The sequence below is a fragment of the Colias philodice genome, chromosome 9 (genome assembly GCF_061535455.1).
Source record: "Colias philodice isolate Cphi_HAF_F1 chromosome 9, ilColPhil1 Martin Lab GWU primary, whole genome shotgun sequence".
Lineage (NCBI taxonomy): Eukaryota > Metazoa > Arthropoda > Insecta > Lepidoptera > Pieridae > Colias > Colias philodice.
The window spans coordinates 9,114,441-9,135,981 of record NC_143094.1 but is presented as its reverse complement, the minus strand read 5'-3'; the positions used below and the strand labels follow the sequence as shown (position 1 = coordinate 9,135,981).

The window sequence follows — 21,541 nt, the reverse complement described above, 5'->3', positions numbered from 1 at the left end:
TTAAACATGTGTAACTATTCGTACAATACTCAAATACCTATCTAAAATAATAACAAAAAGGGTTCTGAAACGTAAAATTTAATTGAGTCTTAATTTCTCGTTAAATGCTTAAATTAGTAGGTATCATAGGTTATCTAATGTTTAAAATAACATTGAGACAAGATGAGTCTATTTTAGTTTAAGAGAATCCGTTATCATCACGCGTCAAATAATCGCATGACTATATTATTGTTATTGCATTGCGTAATATACTCGTATGTTTACAAAAGCTCATTAAATTTTAGTTATTTTACCTTCTTTCCTTCATTTTAAGCGAAGTTAGCGTCATAGCTGTTTAAAGCATATTTTGCTTAAAAAGAAGTTAGATAAAAAAAATAACGTGAAGTTTTTAATTACATATATTCTACAAGATACACACCAAATGTATTGAAATATTATTTAATAAATCTGGCACGTTTATATTAACGACACATAAATATGAAAAATCCTCTTCCCAAAAAGACACCCTACCGTCTCTAGCACAATGAATATCGACTGTTACTTGCTTAGACATTTTAGCATTGGTCGTTTACGACTTATTCTACATACTTCTGATAAAGTTAAATATCTATTGTATTGCAATCATGATGGGAAATCCAGCAACCATTAGTAAATCTGTCGTGAGAACAAAGAGATATTTATGCGTCAGTCGCGCACAGAGAAAGTGGAACGAATGTTAATTTTTCTTTGTATTTAAAGGTGACAGCGAAGTAGAGATAAATTCGCTTTTAATTGAAGATGATTCACGGGTTTAAAAACTTAATAGTGAAGAAAATTAATCAACGGAGTCGGTGCACATATATTTTAGTCAGTGTCGACTGTCGAATCGTTTACCAAGGGCCAGTAAAACTTCAAAAGAGAAAATTAATGATATTTTAAAATTTGGTTGAGTCAAAAAATAAATGTTTCTTTCTTTCCTTCAATAAACTTATGAGATTTTGAAGCTTTTCCCGTCGGTCAACATCCTGAGAGTGTTAACCTAGGTGTTTTCACGTTTTAGCTACCTATACTCATTTTACGCTGGGGCCCGGTATTGAACGACAGATCTCTAAAACTGACCTATCAGTCAAATATTTTTATTTTTCTCACCGCCATTGTATGGGAAGTGTGTGAAACGCCCAAAATTAAGATAACGCCAATTAAATGACGTACCTACTCAATATCACTTCTATGTGCGAAAATGTAAATTACTTATTCAGACGTACAAGGATAATACCAAGATAATACAAAAGTACGTTTTTGATAAAGTAAATTAGTTTGACTATAAATTTTAGACTCTATTTTTTCGTTTAATTTTAAATATGAACAAATTACAGAGTATATAGGACTAGGAGTCTACTGAGTCTACTGTATTTCTAGGGTTAACATTGGACGAGAAACTACAGTGGGGAGCCCATGTCAACACCGCTGCAGGTAAGCTCAGTTCTGCTGCATATGCAGTCCGAAAAATAAGGCATCTCACCGATGAAGATACGGCTAGATTGGTTTATTTCAGCTACTTTCATAGCATTATGTCCTATGGAATTCTACTGTGGGGCAGGGCTGCAGATATAGAAACTATATTTATCTTACAGAAAAGAGCAATTCGCTCTATATATAATTTACGTGCTCGGGACTCACTAAGAGATCATTTTAAGAATACTGGTATCCTTACTGTACCATCACAGTATATATTTAATAATATTTTGCATGTACACAAAAGCTCTGACTTACACACAAGAGTATTAGATAGACACGATTATGGCACAAGGAACAGGAATAGAATTGAAATGCCATTTTTCCGATTAGCTAAAGTTAAAAATTCATTTATGGGTCAAGGTATACGCTTATACAATAAAATTCCTCACAATATTAAAGAGTTTAGTAGTTCTAAATTTAAAACTTACATAAAAAATGTACTAGTTCAGAGAGCGTACTACAGTATTCAGGAATATATGGACGATAAAGACCCATGGAGGGTTGTCGCGTAAAAACCACAGGACAGTTCTTTGGCATATTATGTAGTTAGATATAAGTTACATATTATGTAAATTTATTGACATTATTTTAAAAGAGCAACTATGGAGTTTCTTGCCGATTCTTCTCCATAGATACTGCTTTCCGAATCGGTGGTAAATGTTAAAAATACTATGTAATGACGATTCGAAAGTGCTACTAAATAGTAGTCTAATTGAATAAATGAATGTTTGAGTTTGAGTTTGAGTTTAGGAGATATCAGCTTGACGCTTCGAAAAGCACCTCATATCTTACTCATCATATCATCATCATAACTATTTTCCAATTTATTTATTAGTACATAAAGGTACAATCTTACATTAATAGTAACGATAGGTTCCTACTGGTTTATGAATGGAATATCAGTAAAAACAAACGGGCTAAAATTTGCTTGTAAACGTAGCTATAGCTTCGTTTAATTTCACTTGTCGACCTTGCGGGTAATAAAGTATACACGTATCTTCTGTATAATTAAGTTTATAAATACATTTAGCTGTTAAGCCCTTGATTATTTTTTTAAAATTTCATACAAATATTAAGAATAATTTACTATATAATATCCACATGATTCACAGTAGCACCGAGCTAATAGCTCTTCTATTTTTGAACATTTTTTTGCAAATGATAATTTAACGTAACGTAGTGATAAATTTAACTTGTGATGACTGATGAATGATGATATTCACGAAAAAATGTATATTTATACATATTATATTCGTTTGTTCATTTTTCTAATAATACATTAAACCACGCAAGAAAGAAAAATAAAAAAGGAGATTGATAGAAATTTATCAGATTAATCGTTATTCTTTATTAATTTTAATAGCTATATGTATTAGCTAATGTTACATGTATAAGCCAGACGTTACTCGTGTAATACGAGCTCACCACGGCATGTAAGTGATACATAATAACCTCGATCTATATACCTAGAAGTATATTGTTGTTTGTAACAAACACCATTGTAATATAAACCTTTAAGTTATGTGTCATTATTATCCCACGCAGTCGAGGAGATTAATCATCATTTTATCTTCTTCTTGCATATAAACTATAGTAATTCAAATGTACATGGCTACATAATTATATTATACGTATTATCGAATAATGAATTGGGTTTGATGCCTTTATATTCATAAATAGCAAAAGTCGAGATCAGTTCTGTATGAAAGCCGGTAGTTGAAATCATTTTTAATAATACATATATGTACTAGCAACTGTTGAAAGGATGTTACCAGAGACAAAAAATCAAACTATCTGACGCACTCGTCAAGTTCACTGATATGGTATATATAATAAACCAAATGGTATAAAAAACATACATATTATTTAATGGTGTCTGTGTTATTCATTAGCAGATATCTTTTTATACGTACAATATGAGATTCATCCACAGATTAGAGAATAAGTATCCCAAACTTACCTACAAGCGAGTAAGCTTCAAGCCATTGCAATTTGCAGGTACTCTTATTTTAGACTGTTCTACTAACTTGACTGCAAAAATATCCTGTAGCTAATTAAAGTGAATACGTTTTAAGAAATAATATCAAGAGCCTATTTTAATTACTTATTTTAGTCAATAAGTGAGTATTAGTTCTAGAACTCTACATTTCTTTTGTATATTTATATTATACTAGCGGTCCGCCCCGGCTTCGCCCGTGGTACATAATTAGGTTTTCTCTACATAAGAACCATCCTTGTACTTCAAGGAATATAATAAAAAAAGAATTATCGAAATCGGTTCAGCCGTTCTCGAGTTATGCGCTTACCAACACATTTTGCGATTCATTTTTATATATATTATATTAAATGAAAATATTGTTATAATTTAAAAAAGCTAAAAAGTTAAAAAGTTAAAAACAACGAAGATATGAATGAACCTGGATGTCTAAGATATATTGTAATAAATTCACATATTTAGATAACTCTATTTCTGGTATATACGTTTAAAGGCACGATTTAAATCTTGCACGCTTTAAAACAAAGATACAAATCCTTTATATGCAAGGAGATCGTAGTTCTCAACATGCAAGGCATCATTAAGGTAAATATAGAGTAATATTATTGAGCGCTACCTACATCAAGTTAAATAAGGTCACTCAAGGAACCTTCATAAGGTCATGTCCGAATTCTACACAAGACGAAATAACACCAATGTTTCGTACATTCCGACTGCTTATATATTATAAAGAGTTGAAAAACAAGATTGAATATCTTATAATATAGTTCCTCCTGATTATGAATACTACAAAGAAACCGTGATATTTGAATAGGGTATAATTTATACGGAGGTGACTGAACCGCGGATAAATTATAATACATCAAGCACCACGTCCCGAATCCTAAGAACCTTTAAGCAATGCAAATAGTGCAATTCGTAGGAGATGAAAACATTTCCGCTTACTTTATCTTTAGACGTGAATCTTTTCAAGTCTAATAACTTTTGGTACTGCCGCAACGCTCGCATGTACAGTCTGACGGGCAGGTCCGTGGGAAGGGACATGGACTCCGCGCCCCGGGAGGCGACCCCCGTGCCGCTCATTGTATCCGTCACACACACAAACACAATTTATCCATATGCACGGCACGGCGAATACTTCACAAATTAACGTGCTAATCGCGCGTCCGAAGTGAACGTCGGTTCCACGCAACACTGACGTACATTGCGCCCCGCGCATGCGTTCGGCCCGACTTGCAAAAAGGAAACTCTATAACTAGTATCCGCGCTCGGCTGACTTTCCCTGCTCCGCCTGCGACAGCCAGGCCACCGACCTGACCCGCTTTTACTATAAATAACTAAATACTATGTACATCGGACATCGAAACCAGAACACGAGTCATGTGGGCAGAGCTTTCGCCTTGAAAAGCACGCATATTGACTGTTGTAAATTATATCGATATTATTTTAATTCCCAACTTATTTATTTCATGCCTATCCGGAGTTTATGAAAAAAATATATCATGTATGTAAGAGTCATGTGTGATGTCAAATTAAGAGGGAACATTTTAATTATTTTGGTCTAGAAACTTCATTTAAAAAGTTTGGCTTGTTGTTTGAATAAACTGATAACGCTTACAATTCTGTAATCATTTGTTGTAACTTGTATTTATTTTGAAACGTAGCAGTACTGAATTATGACAGCATTATAGTAATAACTAATAACTAATAATAATTGAGAGCATTATCTGATATACATACATGACTGTTCGTGCGATATCGGATAAACGCAACAACGCAACGGAAGTAGGAGATAAGCTGTATGCACGATATAGTCTATAGATAAGTCATGGACGTGTTACAATCAATAGTGGACCTCTACGGAATATCACATTGTTATAGGAGCGTAAATAATATGCTAAAAACAAGTACCTAGTCATTATGAAAACGCATTATTTTGAACGATTAAATGGGTGCCTTTGTTTTAAAGTTTATTACATGCCTAGGCGACATGTACCTACGATTGTTTAGGAAAAAATAGCAAACATACAAAGGGATTTGCGTCATATCAATTATAGATTACAATTACCTATTGTTTTGAATTAGTACCAGAAGATGCCAGAAGGTACCTAGTAGCTACTGCAAAAGTTGCGTAACTCTAAATGAAGAAAATTAAGTCGAACAAGAAATTAAGTCACCTATGCGTATAATAGTGTAATTACAGCTAGTTTATGATACAAAATAATGTCGTATAAAATGGGGTACCTACTTCATTGAAAAATATGTACGGTTTTAGTAAATTCAAAAAATAAATTAAAATAGCTTAGTTATTATATTGCATATAAAATTTCTAACCAATGAAATATTGTTATATGAAATCGTTTAGTTTTCATTAACAGCTATTATTAGCTATTTTTAAGTGGGTATTGGTAATTAAAATTCAAAATATGCAATAGCATAAAATTAATGTGATTCATAAATGACGTCTGTAAAAGTATCATATAAACAGTGTTATAAAACTATTAGTAGTCACAAATATTAACTTACATTTTATAGATTTTTTTATTTGACAAAATCACGACTACATTCATAAAATACAATTTAATAATATATTAAAAATAAAAGGATTAAGTCATTTAACATGTAAACAGTAATCGAAAATTATATAAGTACTTACTTGATTCCTATTTTCTCTACATAATTACAAAATTTTAATGAGTCACGTAGCGAGTCAAAGCGTCGAAAAATCGTCATCATTATGTCAAGGGCAAGCAAAAAAAAATAATAATTACAATGCAAATAAAATGAGATCTCGATGTTTTGTACATGGGTAAACAATTGGTTAACCGACTTATATCGACTTTAATTAAAATTCTGGTCGTCGATTCTAAAGAATTCGCAATATTTATGTATGCGAGGTGAGTTCCTATTTACCCTCGAATACAGAGTATGTTATAAAAACTAAACGTGGCATACAAACTAAAATATTATGATGATTTTACTCACTAATAATCCAAGCTCTCTTGTCAACATAACCTCTCTTCTTGTCCATTCAATAAGCTTAGGCAAAACGTATTTTTTATGCAGTGAACATACAGTTTTTAATATTATAACACTATTCAACGTATTTGTTCAATTCACAGTTTATTATAATTAAGTAGTATTATTATAATTTAATTCTAGTCGAAACACAAAGAGCATGTTTGTAACGCGTCGTTTTCTCTACCGGCTGCAAGCGTCCCGCACTCTTCTTCCCGTTGGGTTGCCAACGAACGTAAAAAATCCGGTCGGTCAATCTATTCGTATTACCGGTTCATAGGAAGTACTAGAACAAACACTAGAACTATTTTGAAGGTTTCTACAAATAATATAAAACAGGATCTTCAAAGAATTCTTGTTGCGCGTAATTAACAAAATATGTAGTATTTTTCAAGACCAAACAATACCCATATTAATCCCTTATACCGACCGAAATCTTGTTTTTAATAAGAATTTAACAAGTTCATCGGACCTTTGTGTACTGAAAAAAAACACAATAAAGATAAACATGTTATTTTAAGCTTTAAATAGGTTTATTAAAATTCTACAAGAACTACATATCGCTTTATCATACAACATAATCACTCGTTATAGTAATAAGTTATAATGAATCTTTGTACGTACGTGGAGATACTAACAGATAACAAGGCCTAGACATGCCTAAAAGGTATTCGTTGAGTCAAACTCAGTAATTGTTTGTGTAATATAGTAGTAGACCGGGAGATACTGACACAAAATTTCGAGTCATTTGTAACAAGGATGGCGGTTCTACAGGGGTCTTAGTACGCAATGACAAAAAGAAAAATGATGGTGTGAACGCTGGTACCGGTGGCTTAGTCGCGTGGGCGTTTGTCGAACTCGTCGGAAATATAGCGAAAGTCAAACGATTTGTAACACAAAAATTTTAGAATTTACCGATAGCCCATAAAAAAGTAGTAGGCGGTAGTGTCATGCCATACTTTTCCGGTGTGACTTACAGCCCGCCATACCGACGCGAATGTGTTGATTTAAATAAAACAATCATTCAACCATTTGTACCAGGCTAACTTTTGCACAGGTAACTATCGTCGTGCAGCCATTTACGAAAATCGCCATGCCATACTTTTCGGACGATTCCAAATGGTCGCCATACCTCCGAAAATCTGTAAAAATTTTTTATTTCGCCAAACTTTTTGTACCAGTATTGCATTTGGATTTTTGGAGAGTATTTGATAAAATGTGACCATTATTATATTTGCCATACTTCTAGTAGGGGGAAAAAGTGCTGTCATACTTGAAAACTTAATTTATTATTAATTTATATAAGTGAAGATTTCCAACACATAGATCTTTGAAATTTTGTATTTATATTTGTTGATCCTCAAACTTACAGGAAAAATAAGTGCCATACTGTTACAAATCGTTTGACTTTCGCTATTTTCCGACGAGTTCGACTAACGCCCACGCGACTAAGCCGCCGGTACCAGCGTTCACGCCATCGTTTTTCTTTTTGTCATTGCGTACTAAGACCCCTGTAGAACCGCCATCCTGTTACAAATGACTCGAAATTTTGTGTCAGTATCTCCCGGTCTATAGAGGTAGGTCAGGAAAGTAGGCGTTAAAGATTTAATGAGCGTTTGGACGAAGTGACAAGAAAGCCATTTAGATAAAGAAGAATGAAATTGAAACTTTAAAAGTAAAAGGGGATATTACAACATTCTAATGGACAAACCAATGAATAACTAACGGGACCATAATTATTGTCTTGTTTTGAATATATGAGAATTTTAGTTTCTCTGTTCCGATGGCTCAAGTGCTGAAGGATCAAAAATTAACGTATATCTACTGGTTTGTAAAAAAAATATTAATAATGTGAATTACAAATTATTAAAAATGTGAATTAAAAAAAAAAGATTTTTTTAATCTTAAAAAAAATCCTTTTCTTCTGTGGTAATGTGATAATGATAATATTATACTTACCTAATAATAACCTAAAAATATTATTTGCTATAAATATTACATACTCGTTCCTACATAATCTTAATTCTTAAAATGCATTAAGAATTTATTTCACGGAACAATTAAAATAAACGTATTGTTATTATTGTTCTCTGATTTATCTAAATGAAGTAATTACTGTGTCAAGAGCGACTTGTGACATTAAATTATATTTGGCTTTGTTTATATTCCATCGCTATTTATCACTATTTAATTTGAGAGAGAAAATAATCGTGTACTTATAAGAATGTGTATTTTTTTCTTACCCAAAGTTAACTTACTAGATTTACGTTTTCTTAAGAAAAGTTTACATACCTACTAAATCGGTCTAATTTGACTATATTCGGATAGTTTAGTTAAATCTAATAACAGACTAAGATAACAACAAATTTAATATGATATGGCATGTCATATATTATACTTTGTAGTGGGCTGACCCTGTGGGCGGTGACGTCAATTGCTTGCAATCCAAAGCTTAGATAACATTATATACAATCAAGGCTTATACTAACCAATTGTATTAAATTACTTTCAGTTAAAGGCATAAGCACTTAATAGCAGTATATCAAAGGCACGTAGATTATGTTTGAAATTTGAACAAAAAGTGATTGAGATTGCCTAATGAACAGTGTACAATGAAATGTACATTACTATATGTGTTGACATATTAAGAGTAATATTCATTAAACTTTGGCATTTCTTTCATACAGTTTTGGAATTGATGGTAACAGACAAAAGTGATTTTCAAAAATATCCTACAAAATAATATTGACAAAAATCACCATAATGAAGCTTTTTAGGGAAAATTATCGAACCTAAGCAATGAATAAACTAGTACATAACGCTAATAAAACTTGCTAGCCTTGAACTAATATATTATCAAGGACAGCAAAGACGTTGTCAAACTTAATTAAGTTTTTTTTTAATAATAAAGAAACAATACAAGCGTTCCATTGTAACGAGCAATCTCATTTGCAATTTTATTCATCAGATTCCATTTATTACGTTACATCTTTTCATTTATTTTATAATGAGAGTTACTATTGTATAAAACAAATGGCATACATGATACGACAATTTTTAAAGTAAATTTAATAAGCGACACTCAATAAGATAATGTTCTTACTTACCTAAGTAATTTATGACTTACTAGCTTACCGCCCGCGGCTTCGCCCGCTTTGTCTAAAACCTAATAAATTATATACTAAAACCGAAGTAACTATTCTCTAATCTGTGCTAAAACCTTCCTCTTGAATCACTCTATCTATTAAAAAAAACCGCATCGAAATCCGTTGCGTAGTTTTAAAGATTTAAGCATACAAAGGGACATAGGGACAGAGAAAGCGACTTTGTTTTATACTATGTAGTGATAATGAGTTACAACATAATAAATATATAAATGTCAGATTAGAAATACGAACATAATATAATTTTTATATAATAATCTTGCAGCTTTGACCCGGTTCTTTGTTACTAATTTCTCTACAATACCTTGTCATGTGACCTTTATAATGCATGTATATATATTGAACGTGTTGCTAATTGCTGTCATAATATAACAGATAGGTATATACAGCTCCAAGAGCACAGGCCAACTTTTATCGTAATTAATAAACATATAGCACAAATACAACTTCCGTTCAAAGTTACTTCGTTATCCTCTTGTTATCCTATTAATAATAATCAGTAATCCTACTAATAAAAAAATATTATCGAGTATCTACGCAAATCTTATAATGTACTTACAGCTTTGTACTACAGAAACCGTGGACTGTTAGAAATGAAAGGTTATGATTTAGAATGGGATACCTATGTATTTTATTTAAGCTATTTATTTTGGCCTGGACTCATTGTAAGCATTCATTATTTTTTTTATCATTTAATTTAAAGTACTGCAAACCCGTTAAAACTATGCACCTATTTAGCATATTTTGAAGACATGAAGTTGGCTAAAATTCCATGATGAATGTGTCGCTGATGAGGTCGCTGTGTGAGTCTATTTTACTACTCTATATAACAATAATTATTAGGCCTGTTATTTTTTATTGCCGGGAAGCCATTTTATATGTAAGCTAACCTACATAAGAATTTATTAGAGAGGCTTGTCAAATGAATATGAAATTAGTTTGAATAAATTATGAATGACATATCTATCAACAAAGTTTTATTAAAAGTTGTTATAATAATTGATATAGAGCAAACTACTTTTGCTATAAAATAATTTAAAATAAATGAATTCTGATTCGGGTAACTGAATAAATATTCAGTTCATTCTAGAAATACATGTTAATCAATCACAAAATTAACTAGTGTCTTCTCATAAATTCTCAGCAGCGCGTATACCTGGTCCGAGAGTCTGGCCAGCTTTATCATAAATATGAATTAATCATTCAGGCTAATTTCTATCACGTAGCCCAGGAACAATCCAGAAAGAGGTAAACGGCCGGGGGAGGGTCGGCACTCCGCAGCAGGACAGGACGCCGTATAAGCAGCATGCAGCAGCGGCCATTGACGTCAATGGAACACTATCATACATATTTATGGGTACGCACATAATTATTCGAATGGGCTTGCTAAATAAATGTCGTATATGGTGCAGCCGACAGGTTTATTTACATAGCGGATTTTATATATTTCACAAATATTTTATGGTTCCTTTATAAGAAAATTAAGGTGGTTCATTAATTATTATTTTTTTTGTACAACTGCATACGCTACGAGAAACATCTCGTATTGATAATAATCAATGTCATATTTATATGAATATGACAAAATCTACCTATAGACTATAGGTACACAGACCATAATAATCTTATATATAAAATTCTCGTGTCACAATGTTAGTCTGCATACTCCTCCGAAACGGGTGGACCGATTCTCATGAAATTTTCTGTGCATATCGGGTAAGTCTGAGAATCGGCCTACATCTATTTTTCATATGTACCACGGGCGAAGCCGGGGCGGGCCGCTAGTATAATATATTGATTCGTTAAATCAACAGTGATTCAAATTCAATGCGTAATATTTATTTTCCTTGCAACGTAACACACACCTACGCATTTAATTCATAACAATGAGTTTACACTTTATATAATCAGTTATTATATACGGCAATTGAATAAGTAACAACCTTTACGATCTATTGCAAATACTCTACACATCTCTCTACATTATTGTATCCACCCAAATTCTATTGCAGACATGTATATTTTAAAATATATATGATTTTAACACAAAAAATACGTAATCCAGTTGCAAAAGTAGGAATTTATTTATTTCCGTTCCAAGAAAACTGAATTATTTTTAACTGCAATAAAGATATACACGAGTAGAAAATGACTCTTCAATTATATGCATATATAAAATGTTTTATTTCAAAATTAATTTATGACAACGGTTTACAAAAGGCACTTAAAACATAAATCGTGCGACTATTTATTTCAGATTAAAGAATGATACAAAGTTATTATATTATTTAAATATCCTACCTACATTGAAAAGAAAATGTACCTGTTTCATAAATTACTTTGGTGCTTACTTAATTTTTTACTTTCACATTTTGTTTTCTTATAAAAATAATTTTTTTATCAAATGAATACCTTCCTAATTTGTTCTTGATTTGTCTCCAATACAACCTTTAAATAAAGACCTTACAGGAGTTAAATTTGAATTCCGCACCAAAGTTATTTTTAATTTATTTCACTGATAATAAAATTAATACGAATTGACGTCAAGTAGTTTAATTTATTTACACAGCTCTGAAGACATTAAATGTATTTAAAACTTCTTAAATGCACTAAAATTAACAAATTGATTTTCAAGTAGCATTTTTTACATCTATCGGCACTTTAATTACGTCAAATGTTTTTATAGCAACAAGTTAACATTATGTATTTCTATTTCATATACTTATTTACTTTTAAATAAGTTTTTTTGTAGAAATTCTTTCTTCCTAATTTTGAGCAGATACTCTTTTGTTATATATAACAGTTTATCAGTTTAGTAAAGATAATACGTAATGGATGCCAATAGATTAAAGAATCCACGAGTAGAAACGTTGCCACAAGATACTTTTCACCAGCAAGTATCTGAAGAACGGACATACATGGCAGGATTTAGTCCATTGTCCGGTGCGATGAGGCGCGGCGGCGTGAGACGTGTTCCGCTCACGTCGCGTCGCTCCATGACGGTAGAGCTCTTAGCTTGTTTGGGCCCGGCGACGCGACGGGCTGCCGCTGATGGGGTCACGGATGAATTCTTCCCATACTGGTGGTCCTGTCGTTGATGCGGCTTGACGGAACACAGTGGTGTTTTAGTCGCTAGGAATCCGACATAACCCACGGCCCCTTCCCCGGAGGCCGTGGGTATCTATATGCAAGATTTCCCCGCTTAAAAAAAAGGACATACATGGCAAAGGCTGGAATAGATTCCGCAAGAAGAAAACCGTGGAATCTTGACTACAATCGATGATGGTGAATGTTTTGGCTATTCTATGTTCTAATTCAGAACGAATTGAAGAATGCATAGTAAATGCCACACATGTATAGGGGATTTAAAATATGTATACTTCAATTTAAACAGTAATAAAATTCAATTCAATATTCGTAGTCCCAAACCTCATGAAGGTCGATATCCTCTTTGAAATGAATCGCTGTAATCGTGCTCATACATATTGAATGATCAAATTTCGACACGACCAAATGCAGTAAGAAAAAAATATTGCGTTCAATTATTATTTTTTATCGAACTCGGTCGTTATCGTACCGTCTGTCTGTACACAGACTCGCCACTCGCCAGACGCAATTACTTAATTAGTTTCGTCAATAACAAAGGTCACATTAAAACTAGTTCAAATGAGACCTTTCCCCTTCTTACGATAATTTTTATGTGGCCACGCGAGGCCATAGGTACTACGCACCATAATTAGACACATGATCATAAATTATCAAACGTATGTTGGATGCGAGCAATAATTGTACCAATTTTTACACAATTTCTAAGTTTGGAATTTACTGTATGCAAATAGACTTTACTTGACTTTACTTTACTTCGTAATTCATGTACTTATCTGGTAAAAACCAAAATAAAATCCTTGGAAAATAAAATTTCAAATAACAATGCTATAAATTACTTTCACAATTTCTAAGACATTTCAAGGACATTTCTAGCACAGCAACAAATAAAATAGGTAGGTACATACAAAGTAAAATTTCAATTACCAAGATTTGACTTTGCACCTCTATAATAATTATTATAATGTGAGGATAGACCTCGATAATAGGTCAAGTGCTTATAATAATATAATGATTGGTGTTAAATTAGTTGCACGCAGATATTATTGGTGAAGTTTGATTATACTTATATTGTATCACGTGTAAAAGTAATGACGAATTCGTTCATACCTCGTGAAAATGGTTGCAATTGACGATTCATATAAAATTTAGAAGGTTTCAAATCGTAACTACCTATTAACTAACGATCGCGAGTAATAAAATATGTGTCATTTATATAATATACTAGCGGTCCGCCCCGGCTTCGCCCGTGGTAAATGTTTACGTTTTCTCTACATAAGAACCATCCTCGTACTTCAAGGAATATAATAAAAAAAGAATTATCGACATCGGTTCAGCCGTTCTCGAGTTATGCGCTTACCAACACATTTTGCGATTCATTTTTATATATAAGATTTTGAGACTTGCCCAATTTGGTTTAGAAACTGATAATTTTAGAGACAGCTCTATTAATAGCAAATTAGTTATCGTATGACGTTGAGAGACTTTTCTCACGGCTACAGAGCATTGTTATTAGTATAGTATCACAGTATTACCATTATTTCCTACAGTAAGGAATCGCCTTTGATGTCGCGCGATGCCGCCGCCAGCGTAGGTACTTACGCTGCCACACGAAAATACGCTAGGGTTGCAACAAATGGGAAATAAAACAATTGTGATTATTAATATTATGATGAAATCTTTATTCATATGTACATTCAAAATAATTCCGATTATTAAATCTGATGTAATTATTTGTTCATAAATATATAATTACAGATATTGCACTGCTAAATATTATTTACGTGGACACTTTATTTTTGGATGTTCTTAATTGTATATTATAACATTTAACTAAGAAATGCATTCGCATTGGGATGTACAATCTGATTAGAAAATAATGAGGACAACATATACATAGCTTTGATTTTAATTCAACAGATACAATTAATACAATCTTTCTGAAATATTGTTTCCTTCTCGGATTTCAATGTAGATTTACATCCGTAAACCGAACAGTTTGTGCGCGCCATAATAGAATATGTAAGTACCTATGTATAATAAAATTATTACACAAAAAATACGACTGCGTCATCCTTTCGCGCTAGGTAAAGCAAACTAAGCGTGTTTGCTTTACGCGGCCCGCGTCGCCCGACCCCCGCCAGTTCCCCTCCGTTTCTCTGCACAAGTACATTCGTCGCACTACTGTAGGAAATAATGGTAATACTGTGATAGTATAGTAGTTACATTGGCACGGTTTTCAATGAACGGAAAGATGCACATTGTCTTTAACGTGAGAATGTTTACGGTTTTAGCCTCATACATGTACCACGCTATGGATATATTTATGACATGTTAAATTTATTGTATTTAAAATACAAAATGCATGTTGTATTTCGTTATCGCCCGCGTTAAAATGCGAACTGTAAACTTTTTTTTTTCAAATATTAAGAAAACAAAGTTCATTACATTGTAGTCACAAAAACATTCTTGAACCAATGTGATGGGAACGATTTGGATTTATTTAGTTACTGGAAATTTTTATAATAGAAAAATCTGCCAAAAAACATTTTCTACAATACTGATTTCCTACAATACTGATGGAAGCTAGATAGAGACTGATCTATAAAAACTAAATTGAATATCTTTTGCTATACAAGATATATTTTATAAGCATATTATTGTTCAGACTTGAACAGTCAGTATCTATGGGTGGGCCTCTATGTGTGGTCTCTAATACGTGTTTGTTCTTCAAAAGTATAATTAGTACGTATTACAATGTATTAGTATCTATTATCGAGGATATCATTATAATATAAATGGATTATGATCGTAATAAAATGTATAACTCCACGTCCGCTACGGACACAGAAACACACACGACTAATTACTGCTATTGAGATAATGTAAACATTTAATGATCTTAGTATTAATGAATTGTTGTGATAAGGTGATAATATTACTATGAAGCTTTTTAGCATAACTACTTGATGATAGAGCGAATCATAATAAAACATAGCGTATACGGTATACCATCAATTGAATACAAACAAAAGAACAACACTGCAAGTCAATTCCATTCGGAACGGCTTTTTTGCACTAGAGTTATAAAAGTTATTAGTTGATGAAGTTAGTCATTATTTTTATATGTAATATCAGCAAGTAATCAAATACTAAGTTACTGTATTTTCTTTAAATAAAAATAAGGAAGATGGAGATCATAATTCACCATTTCATACGTTCTTCGATATACATTTCGATATTCATTATGTATGTCCAAATTTTTAACCTTATGTATGGATAAGTGTAACTTGCTATCACTTTGCTTTGTGTGCCTGTATGTAAGTACCTTCTAAGACACTACGTAATACTATTGTTCGTTATAATATACGTAGTATTTAGTAATCTTTTGTGATATTGGGATTGTGCCGGTTTGCAGTGAATGAGTGGAAAGAGCCGAGAGTTCTGATAACCCATGTACAGTCGAACGGGTCAGTGCTAACACGCAAGCGGCGCCTGGCTTAACAATTACAAAATAAAAATATAAAATAACCTCATCATATTGTAAATAAATAAATATGTCAAGTCACTGCTTCTTTATCATATAAAAAAAATCTATAGTTAATCCCTAACTTCAAATTGTTGAATAACTCGTAATAATTGCTAAAACAGCTTTCTAGGACTAACTAAGAATGAAAAACCTAGGGCTTTTATTAACTTGTTTTTGTTTTTGTTTTAATGAATATTGTTCGATTTAATTCACTTAATTACTTGTATTAAAAACATATATTATATCACGATATAATTTGACGAAGTGATGATAAAACAGCATCTGATGTTAGAATTAAAAGTATAATTTTCTCTTTGATCTATTTACTGATATGGCTCCAAGCCAGTTTAAATATTTAACTAGTTTATAGTCCTAAAAATCGTTTTAAAATTGTGTAAATGTTACGAATGTTTTATGTGTTTACACGTCGTTTGTACGGAAATTTACTATTACACACTTTCCTTACTCCGAATGTGAATTCCTACATTCTTATTGTGACATTCCATAATATTTACCCTTCAATGACTAAATATAATATGCATGGAAAAGCTACTTTAATATAAATTACAAAAGACATTTAACAGAATACTCAACTTCTTATCTACCTAGTTAGAAGTATATGGGTCATTGTCAAATTTTGCGCAGGTAAACGTAACTGCAGATTTCAAAAATGTGAAAAAGAAAATATTTTAAAATTGAACTTTTCTTTATGCCTGTGCCTGTTAAAACAACTGAAGTAGGGTTAATTTAAGTTGGCCGCGATGTTTAGCTAATAATTTAAGATTTATTTCAGATTTAGTGCGTCAGGGTGGTAAAAAAATACAACTCTGTTATCATTATACTTTACCTTTTATCATAAAATTAAATAAGCCAGTTGCACATATTTTGGCTTTTATATTAATTACAGTCTTATATCTTATAATCACCATTAGAAGTACAAGCTTTTTTAAGTTTTACAGTAATTCATTTAAAGTTTTAGTCAACTCTGTTACTTTATGAATAATAACAAACCTTAAATTCTACACAACTCCATGAAATATCTATAAATTAACAGCTAATTACAAGATATAACCGCTTCATTAACTGGCAAATTAACCTATTGTAATATAGCAGTATTATATTGAATAGCTTTTCCTAAATTTCGTAAATATGTTCTTTAATCTTCGGGACACGAAAGTAACAGAGTTGTAACACAGTAACTTAGTTGTTCTTTTTGTACTATAAGTGAATAAATTGCATACTCTTGATATGTTGTCACGTTCGAAAATATGTATTTTGGTTTTTAAAACATTTTTCTTACATGTGGGCTGATTTTTTTCATATGAAACTTTGATCCACAGCAAGACACTCTTGTATAATTTGTATTTCCTGCCTAGAGAATTTAACGGCCTTCTTGTCTAATATTTTATCAATAGCATACTTTTCCTTCCGATTCTTAACTTTTTCATGGCGTTTTTTAATAGCATTTACTGGTTTTACTGCATTGCCGTCCTTATTTTTAAACTTTTTTCGTTTTTCTCTGTTGCATTGTTTTTAATACGTCTCGTATCTCTTGTTTACTGTTTGTAAGTGTTACTTAAATTTTATATAATCTGTAAATAACTGCGATATGTTTCTCTTAACTTGCTTGCTGCTCAGCTAGCGTGAGAAGCATTTTAAGGGCGTTAATAACGGCAGAATATCCTGTAACAATATCTTCAAGGTTACATTTAATTATATATGATTTATTTACATATAACAACTCAAAATTACTTTAGGAAACCGATTATTAAGAAAAAAAAATATTACAAATATAAAATTTCAAACAAAAGTTAAAGAATACATGCTTACTCAACTCTGTTACCATAAGCTTAGTAACAGAATGATGATAACAGAGTTGTAAATTTTACATTCTAAAAGACATAAATCATAGAATAATGCATTTAGTTATTTTTTTATTTCAAATTGAGCATAATTACCCCTTAAACAACAAATTGAACGTAAAATAATAGAAAAAACGGTTTTACTTACGTCAATAGGGAGGTAACAATGTTGATGCGGAATAAAAACACGCGGCACGTTCAACGCCATGCGGTCGACTGAAATTCAATGTACCCCTCCCCCCGACCTAACGAACGACCACAATGGCTGCAGAAACCTTGCTCAAGCTAATAGAAAGTCAAAAACAGCGCCACCTCTATTTTGAGTAATTATTTATTTAGTAACATAGTAGAGCACACGATTCTAAACACTACGTGGGACAAAGTTAAAAAAAATTTTATTAAATAAATTTTAGCACTGATCGGTTTTAAAATCTACTCTTAGAAATATTTACAATACTCTGTTTATAGTAATATTTTAATTGATGTGGGTTGGTATATTGGAAATTGTACTTATTTTATATTTTCTGTAACGAAGTGCTACTTGGGACAGGTCAAATTTGTATGGAAAACCCTTCTGTTACCAGAAAAAACCACAATGTTACTTTAAAAAATAAAATAAAAAATAAAAAATAGGCCTTTCTTTTATTAATATATTATTAGTAATGCGATTAAGTTTGTATTTGCTGTAAGTTTTGAGTGACAGTTAACTTTTTAATGGTATAAAAGTAAAAAACTTTTGAGGGACAAGTTTACCTGCGCAAAATTTGACAATGACCCATATATAATACTAGCGGTCCGCCCCGGCTTCGCCCGTGGTACATATTTACGTTTTCTCTACATAAAAACCATCCTCGTACTTCAAGGAATATAATAGAAAAAGAATTATCTAAATCGGTTCAGCCGTTCTCGAGTTATGCGCTTACCAACACATTTTACGATTCATTTTTATATATAAGATTATATGAGTTGACGCACATCGTTTGTTAATGTAACTACTGGGTTTTTAAGATGTATACCAATAGAAACTGCTACGTGATCTGTATTTTAATTGGACTGTGTTTTACGTCACATCAGTGGATTGGATTTACTTGAATGCAGAATAATAGGCACTTAAAAATTCTTCAAATCTATTTACGTATAACTGTACATTTACATATATTTTATATTATTTTAATTAGGAAGCATACGAGCTACGGAACTTGTAACCGTAGAGCACGTCAATTAGACGTCATAGCGTGTATACAAATATCAAATATCGTAGGTATCAGTAGTAAGGTGTCATCAGTAAGGCCAGCTATCGAGGTTGCCGATTTCGACGCACGCGCACGGCTTAGCGCTTATTGTGAAACGCAGTACCAATTGACGTCAATGCGGCACGCAAGCCTGCACTTTCTCTGGTACATCGTGTTGAACCCGCACTTTCTGCCATTGAGCAAACACTACAAATATGTCTTATGTACACTTAAGTAATGCGCACAAAAAGTATTTGCAAAAGTATTTGAGAAGTAAGGATTTAGCTCACTGATGTAACGAGTAATAACATAAATATGTAGATATTAACTAAACGCGAAAATACTAAAAGATGATGATAGCTACATGTCTATTCGTCTGATCAAAGTTTGATCACACAAAAAACCATCATCTTTTAAACATACAATAAAGTTGAAATAATATTAAAGATGCTGGAATTACGTCAAGGGACAAAAGTTCATTTCATTAGTGGTTAATACCGTAGTACTACTATATATTCTGTGGTTAATACTTAATACATACTTATAACTAGGGAAAAACCCTGGCAATGTTTTAGATAACATCCTTTAAGGGTAATAGTTGTAAACCACAAGTTACGTGTAGTATTCTTGCCACAAGTGCACAAGTTGAAAAAAGCAGTTTTTTATTGGATGTAAAAGGATAAAATAATTAATAAATTCACAAGTAAAAAAATACAGTCGGGTGTTGTTCTCACAGAGGTTCACAATAGGACTTTACAGTTTTCACACAAATCTGTGAAACACAAACACTTCGTAGTTGCCTCCAGATTTATAATTCAACTGTATTAATAATAATAAGCACGTTATAGTAAATATAATAATGATGATTATTTTTTCATTCAGGCTTAAAATTTGTAGATTAAATATACACATCATATAATATTAAAATTCTGAGAAACTATGTGTTTACTACGAAAACAATACATTTACATCGACGCAAAACATTTATGAATTCTAAGCTCTTTCCAAATACACAAAATGGAATGGAAAAAAAATGGATTTTCCTTTCTGAGTACACCGTTACCTGTGGGTTTTACCCCTGAAGTTGAACATTTTCTTTCCTTCAATGTCGTGAACTTTACCCCTTGTTGACGTCAATTGAATGTTTGTGTTTATTATTTTAAATTTATGTACAGTACATGTTATGTATGTAGATTTGGTCTGTAGATAGTCTTAAACAGTATCACATTCAGAGAAATTGGCCCAAGCAAGAAGCTTATATCTAATACACTGGAGATTTCAGTATGAACATTAACTTGTAACAAGAAAATCTTGGGCCCAAGTAATGACGAGAAACGCAGAACGCCAATGAATTAACCACCATAGCTATATTTGACGTCCCAGACACAAGTTTAGGCACACATACAAGAAATAACATTGAATTAATTAATGATTCAAATTAGCGCTTAATGGCAACTTAAAAACGATAATTATTGTAATATAGCTATTTTTAGCAGCCATATTTTTATTTAATATCTGCTGAATTTGTCGCTGCTCATTGACGTCAATAATCAAGAACTTGGATAAAGTTATTTTGTTTGCGTCTGCAAAATGGGAACAACTCTACCTACATTATGTACGTTATTTGTCTCATACCTTATAATAAAATAAGTTTTATAGATTCTATTCGTTTTCAACACGTTTTCAACATACGTGTCTCTGACCGACAATAAAATTTATCAAAAAATAAGACCAGTACAAGAATCAATAAAACTAGACGAATAAGTAATGTCACGTGATTTCTTAGTATTGTAACTTTGTAAGTATGGTCGGGCTATGGGAAAAGCTAAACATCATACAATACTGTCGTTGTTTTAGGATGCTCGCTTATTTAGCTATAATGAGCCATTGATGTAGTCTGTTTTGGTGACTGTGACGACTATTTTTAGATTAACGGCTAAGTATATCAATCAATTTTAGAACTTATTAAAACGAGGAAGTAATAAGTAAATAATACAGGGTAGGTATTGCAAAATATTAGCGTAACATGCGAAAGCATATTTTCACGGAAATGTACAGAAACAACAAGAAAAATAAATGAAAGATTATAACGCTATCTGAACTAAAGCTGAAACTAATATTGAATGAGAGATAAAGTT

The 21,541-nt window shown here is 32.0% G+C and overlaps 1 protein-coding gene across 2 annotated transcripts in view; it reads right to left on the bottom strand.

Moving 5' to 3' along the window:
• IP3K1 (inositol-trisphosphate 3-kinase-like protein) overlaps nucleotides 1–21,541 on the bottom strand; it is a 69,289-nt gene that overhangs the window by 27,134 nt on the left and 20,614 nt on the right. Inside the window, exon 1 of one of the 2 annotated variants that reach the window (XM_089699315.1) lies at nucleotides 4,439–4,732. The exons of the other annotated variant lie outside the window; for it this stretch is intronic. Within the exon in view, the coding sequence (XP_089555441.1) occupies nucleotides 4,439–4,576 (138 nt within the window). The 5' untranslated portion in view covers nucleotides 4,577–4,732. Of the gene's footprint in view, nucleotides 1–4,438; nucleotides 4,733–21,541 lie in introns of those variants that run through there. 2 annotated transcript variants of the gene reach the window in all.